This window comes from Oncorhynchus kisutch, linkage group LG26 (assembly GCF_002021735.2).
Source record: "Oncorhynchus kisutch isolate 150728-3 linkage group LG26, Okis_V2, whole genome shotgun sequence".
NCBI classification, from domain to species: domain Eukaryota; kingdom Metazoa; phylum Chordata; class Actinopteri; order Salmoniformes; family Salmonidae; genus Oncorhynchus; species Oncorhynchus kisutch.
The window spans coordinates 9,478,432-9,506,417 of NC_034199.2; the positions used below are offsets into that span (position 1 = coordinate 9,478,432).

The 27,986-nt window shown below is 42.6% G+C and overlaps 1 protein-coding gene across 2 annotated transcripts; it reads right to left on the reverse strand.

Annotated features, from left to right (window-relative positions):
• Window positions 1–108: 108 nt before the first annotated feature.
• On the reverse strand, window positions 109–27,986 carry LOC109870843 (sterol 26-hydroxylase, mitochondrial). 2 transcript variants are annotated; one of them, XM_031806162.1, is made up of 9 exons: window positions 27,721–27,984; window positions 24,173–24,363; window positions 16,193–16,392; window positions 11,225–11,422; window positions 10,920–11,083; window positions 2,807–2,973; window positions 2,622–2,703; window positions 2,252–2,452; window positions 109–400 (listed from the first exon to the last, which is right to left on the reverse strand). In XM_031806162.1, the coding sequence occupies exons 1-9, from the start codon at window positions 27,958–27,960 to the stop codon at window positions 269–271; spliced, it is 1,575 nt and encodes a 524-aa protein (XP_031662022.1). In that variant the 5' UTR covers window positions 27,961–27,984; the 3' UTR covers window positions 109–268. The 2 variants fall into 2 exon arrangements, with proteins under 2 accessions (XP_031662022.1, XP_031662023.1); XM_031806163.1 differs by lacking the exon at window positions 109–400 and having other exon boundaries at window positions 2,258–2,452; window positions 2,587–2,703; window positions 27,721–27,986.

Below are 27,986 nucleotides of genomic sequence, written 5' to 3' on the forward strand. Positions count from 1 at the left end.
CTGTACGCGTATGTAGATATTCCATAACAAATAAAAAAATCTGCCGTTTCCAGCTACAATAGCCATTTACAACTTTATCAATGTCTACACTGTATTTCTGATCAATTTGATGTTATATTAAATGGACAAAAAATGTGCTTATCTTTCTAAAACAAGGACATTTCTAATTGACCCTAAACCTTTGAACTGTAGTGTATTTGTATTTACATTCAGCGATAGATATTGTAGGCTGCTTGGTAACAAATGGCTATCACCTGTCTTTAACATGTCAAAGGGCAGCTTTGTCCGTCCTCTCCAGGAAGTGCAGATTGACCTGCCTGTCTGCTACTAAGACGGAGCGATTGAGAGCTTTCACCTCTCTTATGCTGGGGTCCGGTCTGATTTCAAATAGCTTGATTATCTGGGGGAGAGAAAATATAATTTTCAGTCATTGTCAGTGTCTCTCCAGGAGTATTCATGTTCAAAAAACATTCCTGTCCTATCGGCTTCCTGACAACCACCAACCGCTTTGAGTTCTAGATCTAGTAGTAACTGAAGTAATCCTACAGATCAAGATGCCTTTATATATTCACTAAGAGAGAATAGGCCTAAGTCGTCCACCTAAGCATCAAGCAAGAGTCCTGGCCAGCGTTTCCTTTTTAGGAGGGTATTTTCCACAATTTTCAATACCCTGTCCAAACCTTTAACTACACAGTCTTTCTTGAGGAGGAAGTATGTCTGTGAAATCTTCATATTAAACACTATTGCAGTCAATTGCTTTTTTCGATAGATATTCTCATTGTTCAACTCAAAGTTGGATCAGTTTAATATCAACCAACATCTATAATGATGTATGTAGGCCAATACGTAATTCAGAATGACTATATAATCTTGAGGGTCAGAATAATATTTTTTTCTTCCTTTTAGCCACTTTGATTTTTAGCCACTGATGCTATTAGCCTTTGCAACACCTGTGCCATTGTTCCCTTCTCCCTGAGTGCTGCGGGCTCTCCATCAGGTGATTGGGTCTTTCTAACAGGCTACAAGTGAAGACAGACACTTCGGGGATGCAACAGCGCCGTCTTTATCCAATTCCGAGGTGCATATTGAATATATTGGAAAACTGTCCACATTTACTTTTCGTCAGCCTCGGGATTCGGGATTCGGGATTCGTCAAACCTTACCAAACATATAGGTCTATGGGCTAGGTTACATGTGTGCGAGCGACTATGATTCGAAAAAGTCGCCCATTAGACTAATATTGTCACCCATCAGACTATTCTTGATTTAATCTTGTCTTTACATATATGTGTGAAATGTGTTTTTATTTAGAATGGACCATTATCATGCACCTGTCTCAGAACAGGGGCAGGGGAAATATACATGTCATCTATGCACTTAAATAGCAAATGGAGGATGCTTTTCCCATGGTTAATTTTCATGCCAGCCAGGTAGTCTATACTCATTTTGTATATATAAGCAATGTGCTTAATATTAGGAAAGTTGAGAAATAAATATAGTAGGCCTAGCCTTGATGGGATCCTCCTCTCTTTAATAGAGGCCATCACTCTGTTTTCTCTCGCAATTGCATAGCCAATATGAAGTGTTTGATTAGATTTTAGATGACATTTGCATTGATATCAAAGTGATTAGAGGGACAATAGAGTGCTGAGTACCAGGCAGTTAGCAAGTTTGGTAGGTTACTAATGACCATCACCAACATCAGAGCTTGGAGAAGCCTAATTACCATGACTAAACGGTCACATGGAATGTGACTGCCCTCATGAATCGTGACCGTAATAAGGTCACCGCAAATCAAATGTTTTATTTGTCACATACACATCGTTAGCAACAGCCCTACCTGAACCCTGAAAGCTCTGTATTAAAACTTTTACTTCGACTGGATCCTAGAACGCAAGTTTCCTCTTTAACCTTTACCAAGTCAACTGTGCTACTGTAACAGTATAACTTTAGACCGTCCCCTCGCCCATACCCGGGCGCGAACCAGGGACCCTCTGCACACATCAACAACAGTCACCCACGAAGCATCGTTACCCATCGCTCCACAAAAGCCACGGCCCTTGCAGAGCAAGGGGAACCACTACTTCAAGGTCTCAGAGCAAGTGACGTCACCGATTGAAACGCTATTTAGCGGGCACCACCGCTAAATAGCTAGCTATTTCACATCCGTTACACTACTACAAAATCAACTCTACACAATCTATTGTTGGTTGAAATAGTATAATGCAATGCATCTGTAAACTGCTCTTACACGTGACAAAGCCAGGTACATCTCCAGTTCAGCTATCCGACGACCTACGCAACCCCGAACCCCAAAACCAAATGGGATAGAGCCAAAGGGGTTTGGCCGGACTCGGCCGTCCCTCAACCATCGTTCAGGCTTGAACTTCGATGGTTCTGGGAATGTCTTTTCATCTTGGCTGATGGCGTAGTGGCACATTGTAAACGAAGTCTACAGACACAAAACAGCAGAGAGGGAAATAATTGTTACAGCACTATACTAACAACGGCATGATTTACATGCATTCAAATGTTGTTTTGTTTTTATGGTTGGGTCAGTTTTAGGCCAGTAAAGTGAAGATGTACTTGAAAGTTGGTTGTTTCCCTAGAGAGAGATTAACCTTCTTGGGGAAAAAATGTCCGCCAATAATGACATCCTTCTCTGCCATGATGCGTGAGTTCAGGGGGACAACAGGGTACATTCTGAAGAACAGGAAGTACATCAGAAATAGTGTTAGAACTTAGAACTTTCAAGAACTCCATCCTTTCCAAAGTGACATACACGACCACTATTCACATTTCTTACCTTAGTGTTTCCTTGATTACAGCCTTGAGGTATGGCATGCAGTTGACATCTTGAGCAGATGGAATGTTGTCTCCTGGTACACAGCGTGACACCTCCTGATAAAGGGTGTTCTGCACATTGGAGTCCCTGGACAGCAGGTACATCGCCCACATCATGGTATTGGATGTCTTAAAATATGACAACAGCAGCGGTAGTGACACAGGAGGCTACTGCCGGGAGAACGGCTCATTATAATGGCCGGAGAAAAGCAAATGGAATGGCATCAAACACCTGGAAACCATGTGTTTGATGTAATTGATACCATTCCACTTATCCCGCTCCAGTCGTTAACACGAGCCCGTTCTCCCCAAATAAGGTGTACTACTAACTGGACAAAGGTTTTTGGAGTGATGGAGAGCTTTTCAATGACAAACACAGTTAATATTAGCAGCAGAGATGAGCAGCAACACAGCCTTCATCAGCTGGTGAGTTGCTGGGAGCAAGCAACTAGTGTAGGCAGACAGGCTCTGCTCCAGCTCAGCCTCCGATTATAGACACCGCGCAGGTGACCCTCTTGCTTCACTTTAGCTAAACAGTCACCACCAGCCTTCTAGTTAGCTACTCTTTGCCTGGTTAAAAAACACAAGCCGCTTTACGATATTACAGACAATAGCAGCATTGAGTTTAATAGTAAAACAATAGTCTAGCTATGTTTTTCTCCCACTTCAGTAGGCTTTAGAAAAGTAGGCTGTCTTTGAATTTGTAGTCTCGATCAATCCTTCCACATTTCCCACTGAATTTCATATACAGTTTCTGTATCCAAGTCTCCATCTTTTCTTCAGAGATTCTAGCCCTTAGGCTACCATTCAAAAGGCTTGACTCATAAAAGGGCACTACGTTTTTTTCTTTCTATCATGCATTGGCAGGCCGCATTTTACATTCATAAAGCATATCGTGGGCTGTTCTAAAAACCAAACATGCTACCTTTGGAGTGGGCCGTCAACCATCTGTTTAGGCTACACCTTGTTCAGTGATGTTACCTCATTAGCGAGCTATAGCTAACAACTTGGGGAAGCGTTCAGCAGGACACGTTTTAGAATAATACTATGAAGAACAAACAATTTTATTCAAGAACATTTTTCAACTGAACGTGGCCCTAGTAACATTACCAGTAGCGTATATGCAAACATTTTGTGGCACAGAAAGAAAGGAAAAGGGATAGCAAACAATTTAATGACAATAGTGTCCAAAAATAGTGTTGATATATGCTAGCCCAGCTCATAACACATCCATGACAATGACATTCGCCAAAGTAATGAGACTGGGTGTTTAAATTTTAGAAATATCATTCACGCAAAACAAAATGAGACTGGGTGTGTAAGTATGCCGCCAGGACAATATGGTGAAGTTGGCCTCATGTATAGACCCCCAAACAAATAAATAAGACCAAGGACAACCAAAATCCATCAGATTAACAGTTTTTAATGAAGCCAGTCTGATGGCCTGGAGATTGAAATATAGTTTGTCTCTTGGTTCAAGCTTTGATGCACCTAAACTGCCTCCACCTTCTAGATGGTAGCGGGGTGAACAGGCAGTGATTCAGGTGGCTGAGGTCCTTGATGATCTTCTTGGCCTTCCTGTGACATGGGGGCGTGCTCTCTCTGCTGTCTCCTGTAGTCCACGATCAGCTCCTTTATTTTGTTGACATTGAGGGAGAGGTTATTTTCCTGGCACTACTCTGCCAGGGCTCTCACCTCCTCCCTGTAGGCTGTCTCGTCATTGTTTGTTAATCACTACCACGTTTGTGTCATCAGTAAACTTGATGATTGAGTTGGAGACGTGTGCGGCCACGCAGTCATGGGTGAACAGGGAGTACAGGAGGGGGCTGAGCATGCACCCTTGTGGGACTCCCGTGTTGAGGATCAGCGTGGCAGAGGTGTTGTTGCCTACCGTCACAACTTGGTGTCAGCCCATCAGGAAGTCCAGGACCCAGTGGCACAGGCATGGGTTTCGACCCAGGGCCCTGAGCTTAGTGATGATCATGGAGGACACTATGGTGTTGAAGGCTGAGTTGTAATCGATGAACAGCATTCTGTAACACTTCACTTGACACCTAGCGTCACAACGTTTTGACACAGTCCAAACCATGTCATAATATTTCATAACAGCTGACATGACCATATTATGACCGGTTACGACAAGTTATGTCAGCTGTTATGACACATATATTTAGACCTACTGTGACATATATTGCATTATTTTATGGCTGGATATGACAACTACTGTACATTAGTGTCAAAACCCCCAAAAACCTACCACTGTAGTTCTTTTGTGGCTGTTTATGACACCTACAGTACTAGTCAAAAGTTTGGACACCTACTCATTGCAGACTTTTTATTTTTTACTTTGTAGAATAATAACACATACGGAATCATGTAGTAACCAAAAAAGTGTTAAACAAATCGAAATATATTATGTGTGTGAGATTCTTTAAAGTAGCCACCTTTTGCCTTGATGACAGCTTTGCATACCCCTTGGCATTCTCTTAACCAGCTTCATGAGGTAGTCACCTGGAATGCATTTCAATTAACAGGTGTGCATTGTTAAATGGAATTTATTTCCTTCTTTATGCATTTGAGCCAATCAGTTGTGTTGTGACAAGGTAGGGGTGGTATACAAAAGATAGCCCTATTTGGTAAAAGACCAAGTCCATATTATGGCAAGAACATCTCAAATAAGCAAAGAGAAATGACAGCCCATCATTACTTTAAGACTTGAAGGTCAGTCATGAGGACAGCCACAGGAAAGGAAGATCCCAAGTTACCTCTGCTGCAGAGAATAAGTTCATTAGAGTTACCAGCCTCAGAAATTGCAGCTCAAATAAATGCTTCACAGAGTGTTCAAGTAACAGACACATCTCAACATCAACTGTTCAGAGGAGACTGTGTGAATCAGGCCTTCGTGGTCAAATTTCTGCAAAGAAACCACTGGGGCGGCAGGTAGCCTAGTGGTTAGAGCGTTGGGCCAGTAACTGAAAGGTTGCTGGATTGAATCCCCGAGCTGACAAGCTAAAAATCTGTCATTCTGCCCCCGAACAAGGCAGTTAACCTACCGTTCCCTGGTAGGCAGTCAATGTAAATAAGATTTTTTTCTTAACTGACTTGCCTAGTTGGGTTAAATGAAAAAAATACTGAAGGACACCAAGAAATACGAGCAATGGACAGGTAAAAATATGTCCTTTGGTCTGATGAGTCCAAATTTGAGATTTTTGGTTCCAACCGCTGTGTCTTTGTGAGACGCAGAGTAGGTGAACGGATGATCTCTGCATGTGTGGTTCCCACCGTGAAGCATGGAGGAGGTGGTTTGATGGTGCTTTGCTGGTGACACTGTCAATTATTTATTTAGAATTCAAGGCACACTTAACCAGCATGGCTACCACCACATTCTGCAGCGATACACCATCACATCTGGTTTGCACTTAGTGGGACTATCATTTGTTTTTCAACAGGACAATGGCCCAACACACCTCCAGGCTGTGTAAGGGATATTTGACCAAGAAGGAGAGTCATGAGTGCTGCATCAGATGACCTGGCCACCACAATCACCCAACCTCAACCCAATTGAGATGAGTTGGACCGCAGAGTGAAGGAAAAGCAACTTAAAAGTGCTCAGCATATGTGGGAACTCCTTCAAGACTGTTGGAAAAGCATTCTAGGTGAAGCTGGTTGAGAGAATGCCAAGAGTGTGCAAAGCTGTCATCAAGGCAAAGGGTGGCTACTTTGAAGAATCTAAAATATATTTTGATATATTTTTGGTTATTACACGATTTCATGTGTGGTATTTCATAGTTGTGGATGTCTTCACTACTATTCTACAATGTAGAAAATAGTATATTAGCATCTCGAGTGGCGCAGTGGTAGCTGTGTGTTGGGTTGTGTTTCGGAGAAGTTGCAGCAGTTGCAGTGATGAGACAAGACTGTAACTACCAATTGGATACCACGAAATTGTGGAGAAAAAGGGGTAAAATATATTTCAAAAAATTGTCAAAATAAAGAAAAATCCTTGAATTAGTAGGTGTCTAAACTTTTTTTTTACTGTGTTTTTTGGATTTTCAAACACCATATTTACAAAATAATTACACTTGTAAGTTATTTGGTAGTAATATAAAACAACACATCAAGGACAACAATACAGCAAATCAAAGAGTGAGACAGAAATAACAAAAAAAACTAAGACAAAAGAAAGATATTTTGATAGTTGTTACAAGTCAACTAACACAGATAATACAGTCCTCCTTATCATCCGAGATTCCGTGTATACACATACCAGGCCTCTTACGTCACCGATATATAAATATACATCACTCTGGAACTGCAGGGAAATCGTTTAACATAAGAAAAGAAGGGAGCCCACAATGCATAGAATTTGTCTATAGACCCATTGAGGGGGTGTTACATTTTTTCAAACTTTATGCAATTCAAAATGGATTTAATACAAAGAGCATGAGAAGGGAGTGCAAAGGATTTCCATCTAAGTCAAATGAATCGTCTCGCTAACAAAGTGACAACGGAAATTACATCCTTATTCATTTTGGCCAGTTGTATTGTGGGAAAGGAAACCCCAAATAATAATAAGGGTCTGGTTCGATCTGTGTGCAGCTTAATTCTGAGAGTGCGTTAAAGAGGTCTTTCCAGAAACCAACAAGAGATGGGCAACATCAAATTATGTGTACGTGATTAGCAGGAGACTGGTTACATCATACACAATTAGGGTTCACATCCATTGTACATTTTGGATAATCTCGCTTTGGTCCAGTGAGCCCTATGAATGAGTTTGCATTGAATGAGATCGTGCCGAGCGCAAATAGAAGAGGTATGTACCCTTTTGAGTGCCCCTTCCCATAGCTCATCAGATATTTCCTCACCCAGTTCCTCCTCCCATGAGCTAATTTTGCTATAGATTATTGACAAGATGCCTTTCAGAGTAGGAAGTGGGATAAGAAATGTGTCAAACTGTGTTTCACATGGAAGGGTGGGGAATCAGGGATCTATGCTGTGGACATAACTCCTGATTTGTAAGAACCTAAATAAATTTTGTCTGGGGAGACCAGATTTAGCTAATAATTATTGTTCAAACGTGTCGATCGTTGCAAAAGGAAGCAATCTTATTAGTGTTATTAGTCCTGACAGAGGCTTGAGGGGATGAGTACAGAAGTCTTATCCAAGTAATGAATTTGGAGCCAAAGCCAAATTTATTTAGTGTAAAAAAGTATTTCCATTCCAAATGCTTTCTCCACAACCAGGGATAGAATGGCTTCAGAGGCATTGGTGACAGAGGGATTACATATAATATTAAATAATTGAAGAATGAGTGTCTATTTTTAATAAATCTTGTTGATCCGGAGAGATAATTGATGGGAGGACTGTTTCCAGAAGTTTGGCTGGAATTTTATAGTCGACATTTAGCAGACTAATTGGACGGTATGATACACTGTCGGGTCTTAGACAAGTCCCCAATTGGGTTTTATTCTTTAAAAAAAACTAAGACAAATGGTTGCCTGAGTGAGAGCACCATTTACAAATGCTTCATTGTACATTTTGTACTATTTTGGAGAGAATCTTTTTATAAAAAACGTTTTATAAAAAAAAGCCCAGGCCCTGGGCTTCTCCTGGATTGAAGGTATTTGACAGCCTTAGACAGTTCTTCAACAGTGATCAGCTGCTCTAATTTTTTTACCAAATCCCGGCTGACAGAAGGCACAGCAAGTCAGTGGAAGAAATCATTGACGTACAGTTGAGTGGTTAACACTTTTTGGGGATCGGTGTCCCTTCCACGGGACGGTTGAGCTAACGTAGGCTCATGCGATCAGCATGAACATTTCCCAGGACATAGACATACAGTTGAAGTTGGAAGTTTCCATACACCTTAGACAAATGCATTAAACTCAGTTATTCACAATTCCTGACATTTAATCCTCGTAACAATTCCCTGTCTTTGGTCAGTTAGGATCTCCACTTTATTTTAAGAATGTCAAATGTCAGAATAATAGTAGAGAGAATAGTTTATTTCAGCTTTTATTTATTTTACATTCCCAGTGAGTCAGAAGTTTACATACACTCCATTAGTATTTGGTAGCATTGCCTTTAAATTGTTTAACTTGGGACAAACGTTTCAGGTAGCCTTCCATAAGCTTCCCACAATAAGTTGTGTGAATTTGGTCCATTCCTCCTGACAGAGCTGGTGTAACTGAGTCAGGTTTGTAGGCCTCCTTGCTCGCACACACTTTTTCAGTTCTGCCCACAAATTTTCTATAGAATTGAGGTCAGGGCTTTGTGATGGCCACTCCAATACCTGGACTTTGTTGTCCTTAAGCCATTTTGACACAACTTTGGAAGTATGCTTGGGGTCATTGTCCATTTGGAAGACCCATTTGCGACCAAGCTTTAACTTCCTGATGTTGAGATGTTGCTTCAATATATCCACATAATTTTCCTGCCTCATGAAGCCATCTATTTTGTGAAGTGCAGTAGTCCCTCCTGCAGCAAAGCACCCCCACAACATGATGCTGCCACCCCCGTGCTTCACGGTTGGGATGGTGTTCTTTGGCTTTCAAGCATCCCCCTTTTTCCTCCAAACACAACGATGGTCATTATGGCCAAACAGTTCTATTTTTGTTTCATCAGACCAGAGGATATTTCTCCAAAAACGATGATCTGTACCTTGCAGTTCCAAACCGTAGTCTGGCTTTTTATGGCGGTTTTGGAGCAGTGGCTTCTTGTTCTGAGATTGATTTGCACTTTTCGCACCAAAGTACGTTCATCTCTAGGAGACAGAACGCGTCTCATTCCTGAGCGGTATGACGGCTGCGTGGTCCCATGGTGTTTATACTTGCGTGCTATTGTTTGTACATATGAACGTTGTACCTTCAGGCGTTTGGAAATTGCTCCCAAGGATGAAGCAGACTTGGAGGTCTACAATTTTTTTCTGAGGTCTTGGCTGATTTCTTTTGATTTTCCCATTATGTCAAGCAAAGAGGCACTGAGTTTGAAGGCAGGCATTGAAATACATCCACAGGTACACCTCCAATTGACTCAAATGATGTCAATAAGCCTATCAGAAGCCACAACATAATTTTCTGACATTTTCTAAGCTGTTTAAAGGCACATTCAACTTAGTATATGTAAACTTCTGACCCACTGGAATTGTGAAAAGAAATGCACCCTGATGACAAATGGTCGAGGGGGTTCTCCATCCCGGGGTCGGCTACACAGGGTGCGGTGGGCCCAGTCTAGCTGCAGCTTCTCCTGCAGGCCGAGCAGCTTCTGAAGCAGCTGGGCCATGAACTCCGTCGGTCTTGGGCCCTCCACTCCCTCTGGTATTCCCAGAAGATGAATGTTGTTCCTCCGCATTCTACTTTCCATATCTTCGCATCTATTGTCGAGGTATATCACCCTAGTTATTAATGAGCCAACGTTAGCCTCTAGCTCGCTAATGCGTGTGCTGTGGTCTGTAGCACCAAGCTCCAGCTCCGATAAGGCTGCTACGTGTGTCGAGCTTATTCTGTATACTCTCTATAGATTGTTTAATATAGTCTTTTTTTTAAGCTCGTCTTTGACCATTGATATCTCTGACCTGAGATCGGTAAAATTGACTCTCTCTCCACCAAAAATATCAGTTTTGAGGGTGCCCATCACGGATTGTAGCAGCTCTACAGTCAGTGTTCCCGTGGGTCAGTGTTCCTTCTCCTGATTTAGCGGCTGAATCTACGGCTGAATCAGGAGAGGGCACGGGCTTGCTGCGGCCTGCTCTTTCAGACTCCGTTTTTGGCTGGGTAGAAAGCATTACAACATTTCTCAGACTTGATCTGAATTGTTTAGAGGTCTCTTCAGACACCTGACCAAACAGAAATACATAACATTTTTCAAGGTTAAATATATACATTTGGTCACTAACTAGGGAAATGCGTTCTACATCCTCAGTTTCCAACAGCACCCCCCGCATGTCCAAACTTTTGACTGGCACTGTACCTGCAATAGGCTACTTTATTAGGCTACTTTACCCCCCCCCCCCCCCCCCCCCCCGGTTGCTTCCCCTAAAACTGAGACGGTAGTTAAAGCTCCGCAGATTTACTTACCGTATCGACTCCAGCCAATAACAGCTCAGCGACGCTGCCGTACACCTCCTTATTGGTCATTTTTGTATTGGAGAGGAGGTACGTTAAGTATTCTCCCTCAACTTCCTGGTTTGTGTCCACTCGCTTCTGAATTGCCTCCATCTTCATCTCAATAAACTTCACAGCTGAAAAAGAAAATCATTATCCATCTGTACTAATAGGTAATCAAATTAATTCCAATATCAACAATGCACACTCCAATCCAGTGCTCTTAATTCCTTGAGATGTGCAGAAGTGCACAGAATGTCTTATGCTGAAGAATTCACAGAATTTGAAGATGCCCTCCCAGCCAGCGATGTAGCGCCCATAGAATGGCAGGATGTTGCGGCTCCACTTGGGCAGCATGGCCACCGGCAAGCTGTAGGAGAACATCTGAGCGATGGAATCGATGAAGTGCTGCGTCTCCACCGGGATCTCTTCCTCCAGACAGCCGATCCGAGTCTCAAACAGGATGGAAGAGATTCCTGAAGAACAGAGATTTAAAGTTTAAGATAAACTTTGTCTGCACGTGAATGGTGAAGCCATAGACTTATGGAGCACAGACACCATCACTGCTGATACTGTACATATGATGCAAAGGGACAGATTAACAGCAAAGTCATCACTATCATTTGCTCAGCTCAGCAGCACGGAGAGAGAGTAAACACAGCTTTAACTACCTGTTGAAAACATTTTGACCCAGAGGGACAATTAGATGTCTCTGACCCAGTTCTCCAATCACAGCTGCAGTGCAGGCGAGGCCAGCAGAACTCCACATCAGGCTGGTCAGAGGTTCTAAACAACTCTCCATGACACCAAACTCTTTTTGTACGTCCACATATAGGAGCCTGAGGGAGTGCTCTGCTCACCTCATCCAGAGTGAAGATTCTATAGGAGATCCGAATCTTGCTCGCTAGCCTGGTCAGGTTGTGTAACATAATGCCCGGTGCTGGCTGCATGATGAGGTCCACGTTCATTGGCGTCAGATCCCTCAACTGCACTAGTGTTCAGGTCAGTCATGTCCACAAACTCCTGCAGGGAGGGGATGTCGTGGTAAGCTGTAGGGCGAAGCCTGGTGTAATGACTTTGCCCTCTTTGAGTACAGCGAGCACCATCCCCCACTCTCTGCTTCTACAACCAGACTGCTGTGGTCAGAGGTCCTAAATTCCTAAGAAGACCTCATGGACACACAGTTATAGAGTAGTTTTTCATGGAGAAAGGAAATCCTTCCAACACACAGAACTTGAGGTACGAACAAATTTCATGTTCCAGAGAAAGTGTAAAAGATCAGTGAAGAATCCAGCTACGAACTGGTCCGTTTGGCACAACTTGGGAAGCTCAAGAGAGACGTTGTGGCCACATTACCATAACGCTGTTTATATAATAGCATCAGTTATGAGGTTTACATCTAATTGTTATATAAGATGAATGAGAATGGTACCTTTTGTATAATATGATTGTGGACTTTTTAAATGAAGAAAAATACAATTCCCTTTCTGATTTGAACTAAATCAGAGGACCGCCCCTGAGCCCAGTTAGGGCAAGACATCCTGGGACAGCCCTTTTCTGCCATTCCGAATAAAACCCAACTTTGAGAAATTATCACCAGACCAAGCTTACTTCAATTACGAGAGGGCTAAAGGTGTAGAAGATTGCTGAATCTTTTTAACCATACCACGTGGTTAAACTCTTAAACTATCGATACCGACAGAATAAGAACAAGTTTTTGATATTGATTACTATACTGCAGCTAGGAATTCGGCATCATTGAACACGAAGAATGACAACCACCGAAACATACATTCTATAATGAATGTCACTCTGAACAATCCCCTCTAACCACAACTGAGAGAGAGAGAGAGAGGGGGGCTCTGGGGCTCTCTCATGCCGTCCCTGGAGGGGGTGCGTCACCTGAGTGGATTGATTCACTGTTGTGGTCATCCTGTCTGGGTTGGCGCCCCCCCCTTGGGTTGTGCCGTGGCGGAGATCTTTGTGTGCTATACTCAGCCTTGTCTCAGGATGGTAAGTTGGTGGTTGAAGATATCCCTCTAGTGGTGTGGGGGCTGTGCTTTGGCAAAGTGGGTGGGGTTATATCCTTCCTGTTTGGCCCTGTCCGGGGGTGTCCTCGGATGGGGCCACAGTGTCTCCTGACCCCTCCTGTCTCAGCCTCCAGTATTTATGCTGCTGTAGTTTATGTGTCGGGGGGCTGGGGTCAGTTTGTTATATCTGGAGTACTTCTCCTGTCCTATTCGGTGTCCTGTGTGAATCTAAGTGTGCGTTCTCTAATTCTCTCCTTCTCTCTTTCTTTCTCTCTCTCGGAGGACCTGAGCCCTAGGACCATGCCCCAGGACTACCTGACATGATGACTCCTTGCTGTCCCCAGTCCACCTGGCCATGCTGCTGCTCCAGTTTCAACTTCCACCTGACTGTGCTGCTGCTCCAGTTTCAACTGTTCTGCCTTATTATTATTCGACCATGCTGGTCATTTATGAACATTTGAACATCCTGGCCATGTTCTGTTATAATCTCCACCCGGCACAGCCAGAAGAGGACTGGCCACCCCACATAGCCTGGTTCCTCTCTAGGTTTCTTCCTAGGTTTTGGCCTTTCTAGGGAGTTTTTCCTAGCCACCGTGCTTCTACACCTGCATTGCTTGCTGTTTGGGGTTTTAGGCTGGGTTTCTGTACAGTACTTTGAGATATCAGCTGATGTACGAAGGGCTATATAAATAAATTTGATTTTGATTTGAGAGAGAGAGAGAGAGAGAGAGAGAGAGAGAGAGAGAGAGAGAGAGAGAGAGAGAGAGAGAGAGACGGACAATTCTGCAAAAGAAATTAACTTTTCACCAGCGATCCAGACGACACACTGAGCGTAAATATATATATTGATTGCAATTGTTCCCGACTGAGTGAGCGTTCATGTGTAAGGATTAGCATTTCAATTATAATTATGAACTCTGTAGTGACTTTAGTCAACCCCCACTCCCCTTTTGTCAAACAAGCCATGATGCCGGTTCAGCCCACTAGGGCACATTCTATCATTTCATGTAACCATATTTAGTGTTTGTTTATGCATTTCTGTGAATTACTTAGTTAGTAATAAATAAATGATTTAAGACTATTGATGTATGGATGACTCATAGTGAAGACTGGGTTCGTACAGATAACCAACAATTTACGACATTTGGAATAAGACTAATGTGAGGTAAAATAAATAAATCATTAATCAGAAGACTATTGTTCAGATATGAAAATATCTGAAAGGTTATATTGGGAAATTATCACTTTGTAATCTGAATACTTTCCTTGGTGCCCCAACCTCCTAGTTAATTACAGTTAAATGATTATTCAGTTTAAATCGAGTCACTAATTACAGAGAATCTTTGATAAAAACGAAGTCTTCAGTATAATGATAGTAAAGACACGACACTGGTTTTCGCAACTGTCACTGCCGATGATGTTGGTGAGAGTAAACCAGGAGCACAGTTCATGTGAATCAGCCCTTAAAGACAACACCAAATATGTTTGTCAGATTCACAAAGTCTGAATCTACTTTCTTCAGCGAAGTGAGGAGGATGAATGCAGACACTTCAATGTGTACAAGTGGGTTATTATGCAGGATTAGTGTTTCCAAACTGTGCAGACCAAATGAACCGTTCTTTGTAATCATGTTTTTATCCAAGCAAGAATCTAAATTTACCCAGTCCCTTAAATGTAAAGTCTACAATAGTGGTGACTTTATTAACAAATAAATCCAGCCGCTCGAGATTCATCAAGCAACTCTGAAGTGATGTTTGTGATGTGTAAATTACTCAAGGAAAGTCTCCACAGCAACGTGACAGGACTCGAGTGTTATAAAACATACCGAGCTCAGGTGCGCATGTTAACAGTCATGTCTGTTAGAGTCTTCAAAGAATGGATCAATGTGAAGTTAACAGTGCCATACCCTCAAAGTTGTATTACCTTTATACCCTGGCAGTTTCTCAATGCAGATGTGTAGTTGTACCTACATTTAGGAAGCTTTAAGACCATTTTTGTAATTGACGGTTTGAGTACTGTTTTACAAATGGATTCAGATTAATTTTCCCTGTCAAAGGAAAATTATATATTCTGCTGATTCCAGACTACAAAAGCTCTATTTATAGGTTATCAATATTGGACAAAATGAGATACAATATAATTTCAAAGTATTGGAATGCTCCTTTTCCTATATGACGTGCATTAGGAACAGTAAACATTATCTCTTGAAGATGATGGAAATAAGGTAGCTGAAGAATGACTGAGCAGTTTTGGTGTCTCAAAATGACTATCCCCTCTGACTCAAAGTCCAGGGTTGTCAATGACTAACATATTGACTATTCTACATAGCAAATCAGAAATATCCCGTATACAGCTGATGATTGTGAGTTTCTTAAAAAAAGGGATCCCACCCAATGCATCTCACTTCCTCCTAGCCTCTGTCTACTTCGGAGGTAGTGATAAGCATTGTCTGTTCATCTGACATACTAAGATGCCAGACACTATGTAAAGCATAATTTTCCATATCATTACAAAACAATACCTTAAACCATGACTGGAGAGACTTCACAAATAAAGCAAAGAGCTGCTGTTTATGAGTAAGTTTATATTTAAAGTTGTTATTCAGCACTGTCAACACTTTTTTTAACACTTAAAAACCATTGAATGTGCGTTCTCCCTACTTCCACTCCCGCTACAACCAGCACAGCAGATGCAATGAAGGGATACAGCAGTGTTTCGATAAGCTTGCGTTGTTATTATTTAAGTAACGTTTAAAACCAAATCTGAGCTGTTGATCTAGGCTTGCATTTTGACTCAGAAAGTGATCTTGACTCAGAAAAGGTTGGTGACCACAGCTTTACAGCATCCAGGTATGAGGCATTAGGATGCAGCTGTAATGCATAGCAAGACTAGCATGTATGACCCCGTTATAATGTCGTATAATCATCTCATAATGAGCCGGACTAAATAACAGCCAGTTTGAGACCGTTGAAAATGTTAAGCAACGAGATAGCACACATGACATTAATAGCCTTGTTATTATAAGACATTTCAAAGCCTAGTAATGCTTATAACAAGTTAGAATTATATTATAATTATACCTGGATGCTTTAAAGATCCAGTCAAACATGCAACTTGACCCAACTTGATCAAATCATTGAACTTAAAATAAACTGTAGATATAGTGAAGAGTGAAAGAATCGCTGTCCCAACCCATAGGCAGAATTTCCCACGTACCCTCCAGAGAGAATCGGTAGAGCTCATTGGACAGGTTGTTCACCCGGTCTCCCGTGGGGCTGGTCCGGCGTAGGTGGTAGATCCTCTTGATCAGGTCGCTGACCACCTCGTTAACCACGTCTCCGTACTGCACCGAGTCTTTAGGGTGCAGCATGCGCTTGTTCAGCACAGTCCTCAGATTGTACCACTTCACCCCTTCCCTGTCAGGAAACATATACTGTATCAGGAGACATGCATGACACATTCACAACAATAACATTGATGATGCATTAATTAATTGGAATTTAGGTAACTTCATATTGAATTCAAGCAGGATAAGATGGGATAAAGCTTTAACTTCAGCTTCTGTGTAAATTGCATACAGTATGTAACAATAGTGTATTACTACTCTTACGTAACCGGCTCATTTAAATGGATGTACTGTTTTTGAGCATCCGGTTTGATTAACGTGACTGGACCTTGACCTACAAAGCCACGCAGGGTGTTGTGCTGGTCTTGCAGCACTTGGAGTTCACGGAACACAAAACTAAGGAAATAAATCAGAATGACTGCATTGCTTTTCGATTTGAAGCATATGTGTTGATATACATAGGAAATCTCACAAAGCTAGATGGCTGCTAAGTAAAATATATGTAATCTCATACAGTTTGATGGTTCTAAAAGGACACTCCCAGTGCAAACTGTGCTGTGTCCATAGTTCACGTTTCCTGCCTTGCACACACGCATGGTCTAAAGAAATGTGTAATGATAGCCTTTTTTGAATCACTGGATCTTCAGGAAGTATTTACACCCCATAACCTATTCCACATTTTGTTGTGTTACAGTGTGTTATTAAAATGGATTCAATCGTCATTTTGTGTCAACAATCAACACAAAATACTCTGTCAAAGTGGAATAAAAATATTTACAAAATGTTAGAATTTATGAAAATAAAACACTTATTTATCTTCCTTACATAAGTATTCATCCCCCTGAGTCAATACATGTTAGAATCACCAGTCTTTCTGAATAATTCTAAGAGTTTTGCACAACTGGAATGTACAATGTTCAAATTCTTCAAACTCTGTCAAGTTGGTTGTTGACCATTGTTAGACAGCCATTTTCAAGTCTTATCATAGATTTTCAAGAATGTAACTAGGCCACTCAGGAACATTCAATGTCGTCTTGGTAAGCAACTCCAGTGTATCTTTGGCCTTGTGTTTTAGGTTATTGTCCTGCTGAAAGGTGAATTTGTCTCCCAGGGTCTGTTGGAAAGCAGACAGAACACGGTTTGCCTCTAGGATTTTGCCTGTGCTTAGCTCTATTTCGTTTCTTGTTTTCGTAAAAAGAACTCCTTGCCGATGACAAACATGATGCAGCCACCACCATGCTTGAAAATATGAAGAGTTGTACTCAGTAATGTGTTGTGTTAGATTTGCCCCAAACATAACGCTTTGTACTCAGGACAGTTTTACTTTAGTGCCTTATTGCAAACTGCCAAAGGGGGCGGTGTTGCAATCTACTGCAAAGATAGCCTGCAGAGTTCTGTCCTACTATCCAGGTCTGTACCCAAACAATTTGAACTTCTACTTTTAAAAATCCACCTCTCTAAAAACAAGTCTCTCACCGTTGCCGCCTGCTATAGACCACCCTCTGCCCCCAGCTGTGCTCTGGACACCATATGTGAACTGATTGCCCCCCATCTATCTTCAGAGTTCGTGCTGCTAGGCGACCTAAACTGGAACATGCTTAACACCCCAGCCATCCTACAATCTAAACTTGATGCCCTCAATCTCACACAAATAATCAATGAACCTACCAGGTACCTCCCCAAAACCTTAAACACGGGCACCCTCATAGATATCATCCTAACCAACTTCCCCTCTAAATACACCTCTGCTGTCTTCAACCAAGATCTCAGCGACCACTGCCTCATTGCCTGCATCCGTAATGGGTCAGCGGTCAAACGACCTCCACTCATCACTGTAAAACGCTCCCTGAAACACTTCTGCGAGCAGGCCTTTCTAATCGACCTGGCCGGGGTATCCTGGAAGGATATTGATCTCATCCCGTCAGTAGAGGATGCCTGGATATTTTTTTTAAATGCCTTCCTAACCATCTTAAATAAACATGCCCCATTTAAGAAATTTAGAACCAGGAACAGATATAGCCCTTGGTTCTCCCCAGACCTGACTGCCCTTAACCAACACAAAAACATCCTATGGCGTTCTGCATTAGCATCGAACAGCCCCCGTGATATGCAGCTGTTCAGGGAAGCTAGAAATCATTATACACAGGCAGTTAGAAAAGCCAAGGCTAGCTTTTTCAAGCAGAAATTTGCTTCCTGCAACACTAACTCAAAAAAGTTCTGGGACACTGTAAAGTCCATGGAGAATAAGAACACCTCCTCCCAGCTGCCCACTGCACTGAAGATAGGAAACACTGTCACCACTGATAAATCCACCATAATTGAGAATTTCAATAAGCATTTTTCTACGGCTGGCCATGCTTTCCACCTGGCTACTCCTACCCTGGACAACAGCACTGCACCCCCAACAGCAACTCGCCCAAGCCTTCCCCATTTCTCCTTCTCCCAAATCCATTCAGCTGATGTTCTGAAAGAGCTGCAAAATCTGGACCCCTACAAATCAGGTGGGCTAGACAATCTGGACCCTTTCTTTCTAAAATTATCTGCCGAAATTGTTGCCACCCCTATTACTAGCCTGTTCAACCTCTCTTTCGTGTCGTCTGAGATTCCCAAAGATTGGAAAGCAGCTGCGGTCATCCCCCTCTTCAAAGGGGGACACACTCTTGACCCAAACTGCTACAGACCTATATCTATCCTACCGTGCCTTTCTAAGGTCTTCGAAAGCCAAGTCAACAAACAGATTACCGACCATTTCGAATCTCACCATACCTTCTCTGCTATGCAATCCGGTTTCAGAGCTGGTCATGGGTGCACCTCAGCCACGCTCAAGGTCCTAAACGATATCTTAACCGCCATCGATAAGAAACATTACTGTGCAGCCGTATTCATTGATCTGGCCAAGGCTTTCGACTCTGTCAATCATCATATCCTCATCGGCAGACTCGACAGCCTTGGTTTCTCAAATGATTGCCTCGCCTGGTTCACCAACTACTTCTCTGATAGAGTTCAGTGTGTCAAATCGGAGGGTCTGCTGTCCGGACCTCTGGCAGTCTCTATGGGGGTGCCACAGGGTTCAATTCTTGGACCGACTCTCTTCTCTGTATACATCAATGAGGTCGCTCTTGCTGCTGGTGAGTCCCTGATCCACCTCTACGCAGACGACACCATTCTGTATACTTCCGGCCCTTCTTTGGACACTGTGTTAACAACCCTCCAGGCAAGCTTCATTGCCATACAACTCTCCTTCCGTGGCCTCCAATTGCTCTTAAATACAAGTAAAACTAAATGCATGCTCTTCAACCGATCGCTACCTGCACCTACCCGCCTGTCCAACATCACTACTCTGGACGGCTCTGACTTAGAATACGTGGACAACTACAAATACTTAGGTGTCTGGTTAGACTGTAAACTCTCCTTCCAGACCCATATCAAACATCTCCAATCCAAAGTTAAATCTAGAATTGGCTTCCTATTTCGCAACAAAGCATCCTTCACTCATGCTGCCAAACATACCCTTGTAAAACTGACCATCCTACCAATCCTCGACTTTGGCGATGTCATTTACAAAATAGCCTCCAATACCCTACTCAACAAATTGGATGCAGTCTATCACAGTGCAATCCGTTTTATCACCAAAGCCCCATATACTACCCACCATTGCGACCTGTACGCTCTCGTTGGCTGGCCCTCGCTTCATACTCGTCGCCAAACCCACTGGCTCCATGTCATCTACAAGACCCTGCTAGGTAAAGTCCCCCCTTATCTCAGCTCGCTGGTCACCATAGCATCTCCCACCTGTAGCACACGCTCCAGCAGGTATATCTCTCTAGTCACCCCCAAAACCAATTCTTTCTTTGGCCGCCTCTCCTTCCAGTTCTCTGCTGCCAATGACTGGAACGAACTACAAAAATCTCTGAAACTGGAAACCCTTATCTCCCTCACTATCTTTAAGCACCAACTGTCAGAGCAGCTCACAGATTACTGCACCTGTACATAGCCCACCTGTATTTAATTTTTATTTATTTATTTATTTTGCTCCTTTGCACCCCATTATTTTTTATTTCTACTTTGCACATTCTTCCATTGCAAAACTACCATTCCAGTATTTTACTTGCTATATTGTATTTACTTTGCCATCATGGCCTTTTTTGCCTTTACCTCCCTTCTCACCTCATTTGCTCACATTGTATATAGACTTGTTTATACTGCATTATTGACTGTATGTTTGTTTTTACTCCATGTGTAACTCTGTGTCGTTTTATCTGTCGAACTGCTTTGCTTTATCTTGGCCAGGTCGCAATTGTAAATGAGAACTTGTTCTCAACTTGCCTACCTGGTTAAATAAAGGTAAAATAAAAATAAATAAATAAATAAAAAACAGGATGCATGTTTTGGAATATTCTTATTCTGTTCAGGCTTCCTGCTTTTCACTCCGTCATTTAAGTTAGTATTGTGGAGTAACTACAATGTTGTTGATCCATCCTCAATGTTCTAATATCACAGCCATGAAACTCTAAATGTATTAAAGTCTCCATTGGCTTCATTGTGATATCCCTGAGCGGATTCCTTCCTCTCCGGCAACTGAGTTAGGAATGACGCCTGTATCTTTGTAGTGACTTGGTGTATTGATACACCATCCAAAGTGTAATGAATAACTTCACCATGCTCAAAGTGATAATCAATGTCTGCTTTTTATAATTTTTACCCATCTACCAATAGGTGCCCTTCTTTGAGAGTATTTGAAATTCACTGAGGGACCTTGTGTGGGGTGCAAATCATGTTAAACCCGCTCACATTCTAAAATTGCATTTTTGTCCCCCCCACCCAGTTTTATAATTGTGCTGTGACACAAAAATGGCATCAGTGTGCTTTAGGAGTGTGTCGACGCCTCTGGGCGGCTGGATTTAGGGCTGTGCAGACAACACAGCACATGTGGACAGGCTGTGTGAAGGTAAAGCTTCCGAAAGGCTGGCTTAGGAACGGCACAGGGGAGTTGAACAAATGTAGCTGTTGTCAGTGTGTATGTGTTGCGCTCTTTCTCCAAGTTGTTACAGATGCACTGAGAAAGTTATAGATACACAAATATCATACCCCCAAGACATGCTAACCTCTCACCATTAAAATAACAGGGGAGGTTAGCATTTTGGGGGGGGATACGATATTTATGCCTATGTAACTTTCACTCATTATTATTTCTGAGTCATTCAGGGATATACTGTAATCATGATAGGATCCATATTAATGTAGAAGTGTTTAGAAAACATTCTATTCTTATTTACAATAAAAGTGACCCAAAATGTCACAATACATGATTTACCATTGAGTTTGAGTTAATTTTGTTTTTACAGGGACAGTGCACATTAATCAACGTTTCAGTAAAAGTGCCGGTTTTAGCCAGCCGGGTAATTTTCAGGTAGGTTATTTTGGGCAGGTTATTAAAAACAATTACAATGTAGACAATCATTGAGCAGTGAGCACACACAGAGCAACATAGGACAAGCAAGACGTAGCATACAGACAGAGCAACCTAGAACAAAAAGCAGAAAGACAAAATTCATAAAAGCAACAAAGTGTTTCCACACTTCACAAGCTACAGACAACATGGAAAGCGGCAATACACCACTAGGGATTATATTCACAAATCTGACTGACCTTTAGCCATGTCTTCATGCATTTTGTGAAAGTTTGATATGTGGTGCAGTTGTGTGTGTCTGATGGCAGTGTATTCCAGACATGGGAAGCTCTCACAGAGAAAGCAGATTTACTAAAGGTGCTTTTCTTTAAGGGAACTATACAGTCACCTCTCATGGCAGACCTTGTGGATCTGCTGCCATATGTTTGGGTTTTCTGTTCAACAAAAATACTGAGTGGAGGGGGAGCCAGGGCATTTACGATCTTGAAAACAAGATGTGCGTCGGTGTATTGCACAAGATTTTCCCAACTCAGGAGCTCATGCTTTCTGAGGATGTAACAGTGATTATGGCTATTGGGCTTCCTATCAAACACTTTGAGAGCCTGTTTGTAGACAGACTGAATAGGTCTTAATGTTGTACAGCAAGCTTGGGCCCAGCTAGTAAAGCAGTATGTTAAGTGGGGGAGTATCATAGATTTGAAGTACAGTTTTGCCACCTCTGTAGTCAAACAATTTCATATAAATAGGAAATTAGCTAGGTTGAATTTGGTTATTTGAATTACCTTTTTCACATGCTTTTTAAACGTGGAAGGAATCAAGTATGATGCCAAGGTACTTAAAATCAGATACTACCTGGAGCTTCTCCCCTGACACATAGACATCTGACTCAGTAACATCTGTTGCCCTCTTTGTGAAGAACATGCAAACAGTTTTTTTCACATTGAGATGCAAACATGAGTCACTGAGACACTTTGTAACCTGGACCATTACAGTATTGGACCATTACAGACCATTACAGTTCTTGTGCAGCTTGTTGTTTGCTCTTTGCATGCACATATCACTGTATCATCTGCATAAAGATGAACTTCAGACCCATTACAAACAGAAGGCAGATCATTAATCTACAGGCTGAACAGGAGGGGCCCCAGTATTGACCCTTAGGGCACACCCACATCATAGCTAAGAGTGGGCGACAGCTCATTGCTCACTCTGACACACTGAGTTCTGCCTTCAAGGTATGATTTCATTCATTTCTATTGGGCGTAAAATAATCAGCAAATGAATCCAACAAATGTCTAGAGTCACAAGCTTGATGTAGTTATTGCGTGCTATGAATATGGGACCAAATAAATTAACTTTTTACTACTTACAGTGCCTTGCGAAAGTATTCGGCCCCCTTGAACTTTGCGACCTTTTGCCACATTTCAGGCTTCAAACATAAAGATATAAAACTGTATTTTTTTGTGAAGAATCAACAACAAGTGGGACACAATCATAAAGTGGAACGACATTTATTGGATATTTCAAACGTTTTTAACAAATCAAAAACGGAAAAATTGGGCGTGCAAAATTATTCAGCCCCCTTAAGTTAATACTTTGTAGCGCCACCTTTTGCTGCGATTAGAGTTTTAGGACACCTTTAGGTATAAAGAAAAAATGGCCTTTACTACTAACCAATGGAAACACATTGAATAGGTTCATAAATGGCAAAACAGACCGTCAAAAAATAAATCATAAAGACTAAGGTTTTTAAGTGTCTGTCCTATATCTAGGAGATAAGAAAGCTCAGGAATTTCATTTTTTGATAGCACAAAACTACCTCTGTACTGCCATTCCTTCCTTTGTATGGATTACCTTCAGACCTTCCGAGTAAAACGGAGGACAGCATCACGTTTGTGAGTGTCACAGGTCTATAGAGTGGTCATAAGTTTGTAGGCCGTTCGAATGCTGCAAACCTTTTTATGAGAAGACATTTTCGGGATGTCTCGTGGTCTGAAAAACACTGCTGTAGCTCGGCCACCTTCCACCACAGGTGTGGAAGGCCACCACAGGTGTGGAAGGCCACCACAGGCAGATGCGGTGGATTTAGACACAGCCCATGCAAAAAATACAGTATCTCTAGCTTGCTTCTGACAGATGTTTATGGGGATTTGTTTATTATGTTACTTACATTGACGCACAGGTGAGTCAATAGAGGATTTTAATAGCCTATGTCACTCTGGTTGTTGGAGCTTCATCAAGGTTTGTAAGTAAATCTGGTTTTCATAAGAACCCGTGCTTACCCAGCCACCGACCTCACCGCATCACTGAGTGTGATCATAAGACATACTATAGATGTACAGTATATTCTAACGTGACTGCTTTCCCCTTGCCACTGCTATATCCCTCTTTTATGTGATCTCATCACTTCCCACCAACAGATGGCATCCCTGGGCCTTACTCAGTGAAGGGGCCGTAACCAATGCCCCTCAGGTCCCGGTAGTCTGTCCAGAGGGACATGTCTCCTCGGCTGGGGAACCTCTCATCCTTCCTAAGCAGCTCCTCCAGTAGCTCCACACTGTTGAGAGCAACGGAGTTAATGCTGCCTACGCCTATTTTGTACATGGGGCCGTACAGCTGCTTCTCATACACCTAGCACACAGAGGGAAAGTGAGAGAGAGAGAGAGCGACGAGCTGGGTTACATATAGTATAGGCCTACTTTGTTGTACACACATCTACTATTCAATCTTTTCCACATTGTTATGTAACTGAAAAGCTGGATTGATATTAGTAAATGGGGTCAACAAATCTTTCAACATGCATTCTGGTACAATAAATGTAAACCGCTGTACTTTGGTAATCCCTGCTGTGTCAATGGGGATTGTATTTCCAGGGCAAGACAGCTCTTGGAGAAGGTAAACAACACTGCACGTCAGCAGAGACTGCCTGTTTTCCTTAAGTTGCACTCCACTGCGGGTTATTACGGGAAGAAATATAATATATATATATATATATATACTGCTCAAAAAAATAAAGGGAACACTAAAATAACACATCCTAGATCTGAATGAATGAAATATTCTTATTAAATACTTTTTTCTTTACATAGTTGAATGTGCTGACAACAAAATCACACAAAAATTATCAATGGAAATCAAATTTATCAACCCATGGAAGTCTGTATTTGGAGTCACACAAAATTAAAGTGGAAAACCACACTACAGGCTGATCCAACTTTGATGTAATGTCCTTAAAACAAGTCAAAATGAGGCTCAGTAGTGTGTATGACCTCCCTACAATGCCTGGGCATGCTCCTGATGAGGTGGCGGATGGTCTCCTGAGGGATCTCCTCCCAGACCTGGACTAAAGCATCCGCCAACTCCTGGACAGTCTGTGGTGCAATGTGGTGTTGGTGGATGGAGCGAGACATGATGTCCCAGATGTGCTCAATTGGATTCAGGTCTGGGGAACGGGCGGGCCAGTCCATAGCATAAATGCCTTCCTCTTGCAGGAACTGCTGACACACTCCAGCCACATGAGGTCTAGCATCGTCTTGCATTAGGAGGAACAAAGGGCCAACCGCACCAGCATATGGTCTCACAAGGGGACTGAGGATCTCATCTCGGTACCTAATGGCAGTCAGGCTACCTCTGGCGAGCACATGGAGGGCTGTGCGGCCCCCCAAAGAAATGACACCCCACACCATGACTGACCCACTGCCAAACCGGTCATGCTGGAGGATGTTGCAGGGAGCAGAACGTTCTCCACGGCGTCTCCAGACTGTCACGTATGTCACATGTGCTCAGTCTGAACCTGCTTTCATCTGTGAAGAGCACAGGGCTCCAGTGGCGAATTTTCCAATCATGGTGTTCTCTGGCAAATGCCAAACGTCCTGCACGGTGTTGGGCTGTAAGCACAACCCCCACCTGTGGACGTCGGGCCCTCATACCACCCTCATGGAGTCTGTTTCAGACCGTTTGAGCAGACGCATGCACATTTGTGGCCTGCTGGAGGTCATTTTGCAGGGCTCTGGCAGTGCTCCTCCTGCTCCTCCTTGCACAAAGGTGGAGGTAGCGGTCCTGCTGCTGGGATGTTGCCCTCCTACGGCCTCCTTGACGTCTCCTGATGTACTGGCCTGTCTTCTGGTAGCGCCTCCATGCTCTGGACACTACACTGACAGACACAGCAAACCTTCTTGCCACAGCTCGCATTGATGTGCCATCCTGGATGAGCTGCACTACCTGAGCCACTTGTGTGGGTTGTAGACTCCGTCTCATGCTACCACTAGAGTGAAAGCACCGCCAGCATTCAAAAGTGACCAAAACATCAGCCAGGAAGCATAGGAACTGAGAAGTGGTCTGTGGTCACCACCTGCAGAACCACTCTTTTATTGGGGGTGTCTTGCTAATTGCCTATAATTTCCACCTGTTGTCTATTCCATTTGCACAACAGCATGTGACATTTATTGTCAATCAGTGTTGCTTCCTAAGTGGACAGTTTGATTTCACAGAAGTGTGATTGACTTGGATTTACATTGTGTTGTTTAAGTGTTCCCTTTATTTTTTTTTGCAGTATATATATATATACATACATACATATATATATGCACACACACACACACACACACACACACACACACACACACACACACACACACACACACACACACACACACACACACACACACACACACACACACACACACACACACACACACACACACACACACACACACACACACACACACACACACACACACACACACACACACACACACACACACACACACACACACACACACACACACACACACACACACACACTCTCTCTCCTTTATTTAACCAGGTAGGCCAGTTGAGAACAAGTTCTAATTTACAACCTGGCCAAGAAAGCAAAGCAGTGAGGCAGGATGAGGGAGGTAACGTAAACTCATCCCATTCCGTACAAATGTGCGCAACCGCAACATTCAAACGAGGCTACAAAGAAAACTAATGGGACTGTAGCGACTGTGTTGACTTCAAAATCGGGGGTATGAACTAGGTTTCTACTCAAGCGTGGATCGACATGGTAATGGCTCTAAAGTATTGGGGAAAAGTTTTAAAAAACGGACCCTCTGTTACATCGGGACGTGTCATGTCGTAATGTACAGCACGCATAAATAAATTATTTCTGTCTTACAATCTCTCTCCACCAGGTGTAGCACTACTCTCTTCCTTTAAAAACAAGAAATGGACAGTGACGGGGTAAGGGGGGGATACATAGTTATTTTTTGCGTCATTGCATGCGATCATCATTCTCAAAAACGCTGTTTATTTCAAAGATCACTTTAGCACCGCCGTAAAAAATCCGATTCAAATTCGACACAAACCTTCAAATAGGTATGTAATGACACATTATATAAACTCTTTATAGTGTTTTATTTACATTTTAGAGACGATAAGGTGATAAGTTGGACAGATCGAGTGAAAAAAAGCAATTTTCCCACAACATCTCTCCGTCTCACTATCACGCATTAGTTTCGCTTCCCCACCTGCCATTTTTAAAAAGACCCGACGGGGCTCATTGCCTGCTTGAATTATGCAGAAACGGGCAGTTTAAGTCATGTAATTAATTGAGGTTCCAGTTATAAGGTCTAAAAAAAAATAGCAGATCCGTACCACGTTGGGTGAGGCGGGTTGGAGGAAGGTATATTTAATTTGAAAATGGAAAGAGATTGAAATGTATATAGAAAAAAAGCTGAATATTTACATGGGACAAAAATAAACATGTCTTGGGTTAAATCCACGGTCTCTGTGGGTCAGCTGTGGCTAAACACAAAAGCTCACCCTGGCTGACACGGATCTCATGTTTCAATTTGTTAGTAAATATCAGAAACACACAGTAAGATATTGGAAACTTACAGGACCCAAAACATAGAGAGGGGTAAATATTTGCAGCAAGCCACCTTGAGTACCAAAGAAAACATAGAGAGCCCGCTTAGAATACACACATTTCCTTTTTTCCTGTACCTGTAGCTCATGTAGACGCTTGTAGTAGCCTTGGACATACAATCTGTACAACATCTCCCTGGTTTTAATCCTGGGGAGGTCATCCTCGGTCCGAATCTTATCCTGGGAGGTGGACGGTTGGGCGACTGAGGGAGAAGGGGTGCCTCCTGCAGCCCTGGTGTAGAGAGACAGGGCAGTAGGGAACGGCAGGAGCCAGCGGCCGCTCCTCTGCACCATACTCTGGGCCAGACAGACTACCATGATGGGAGCAGTACAAGGAATGTCTA

Bases quoted from the DNA above. Each gene is read 5' to 3' on its own strand.
- LOC109870843 (XM_031806162.1), bottom strand. From the start codon at position 27,960: ATGGTAGTCTGTCTGGCCCAGAGTATGGTGCAGAGGAGCGGCCGCTGG. The intron at 24,364-27,720 runs GTACAGGAAAAA...TCTGTGTGCTAG, and splicing joins AGCGTCTACATGAGCTACAG to GTGTATGAGAAGCAGCTGTA. The intron at 16,393-24,172 runs GTAAGGCCCAGG...GTTTCCTGACAG, and splicing joins GGTTACGGCCCCTTCACTGA to GGAAGGGGTGAAGTGGTACA.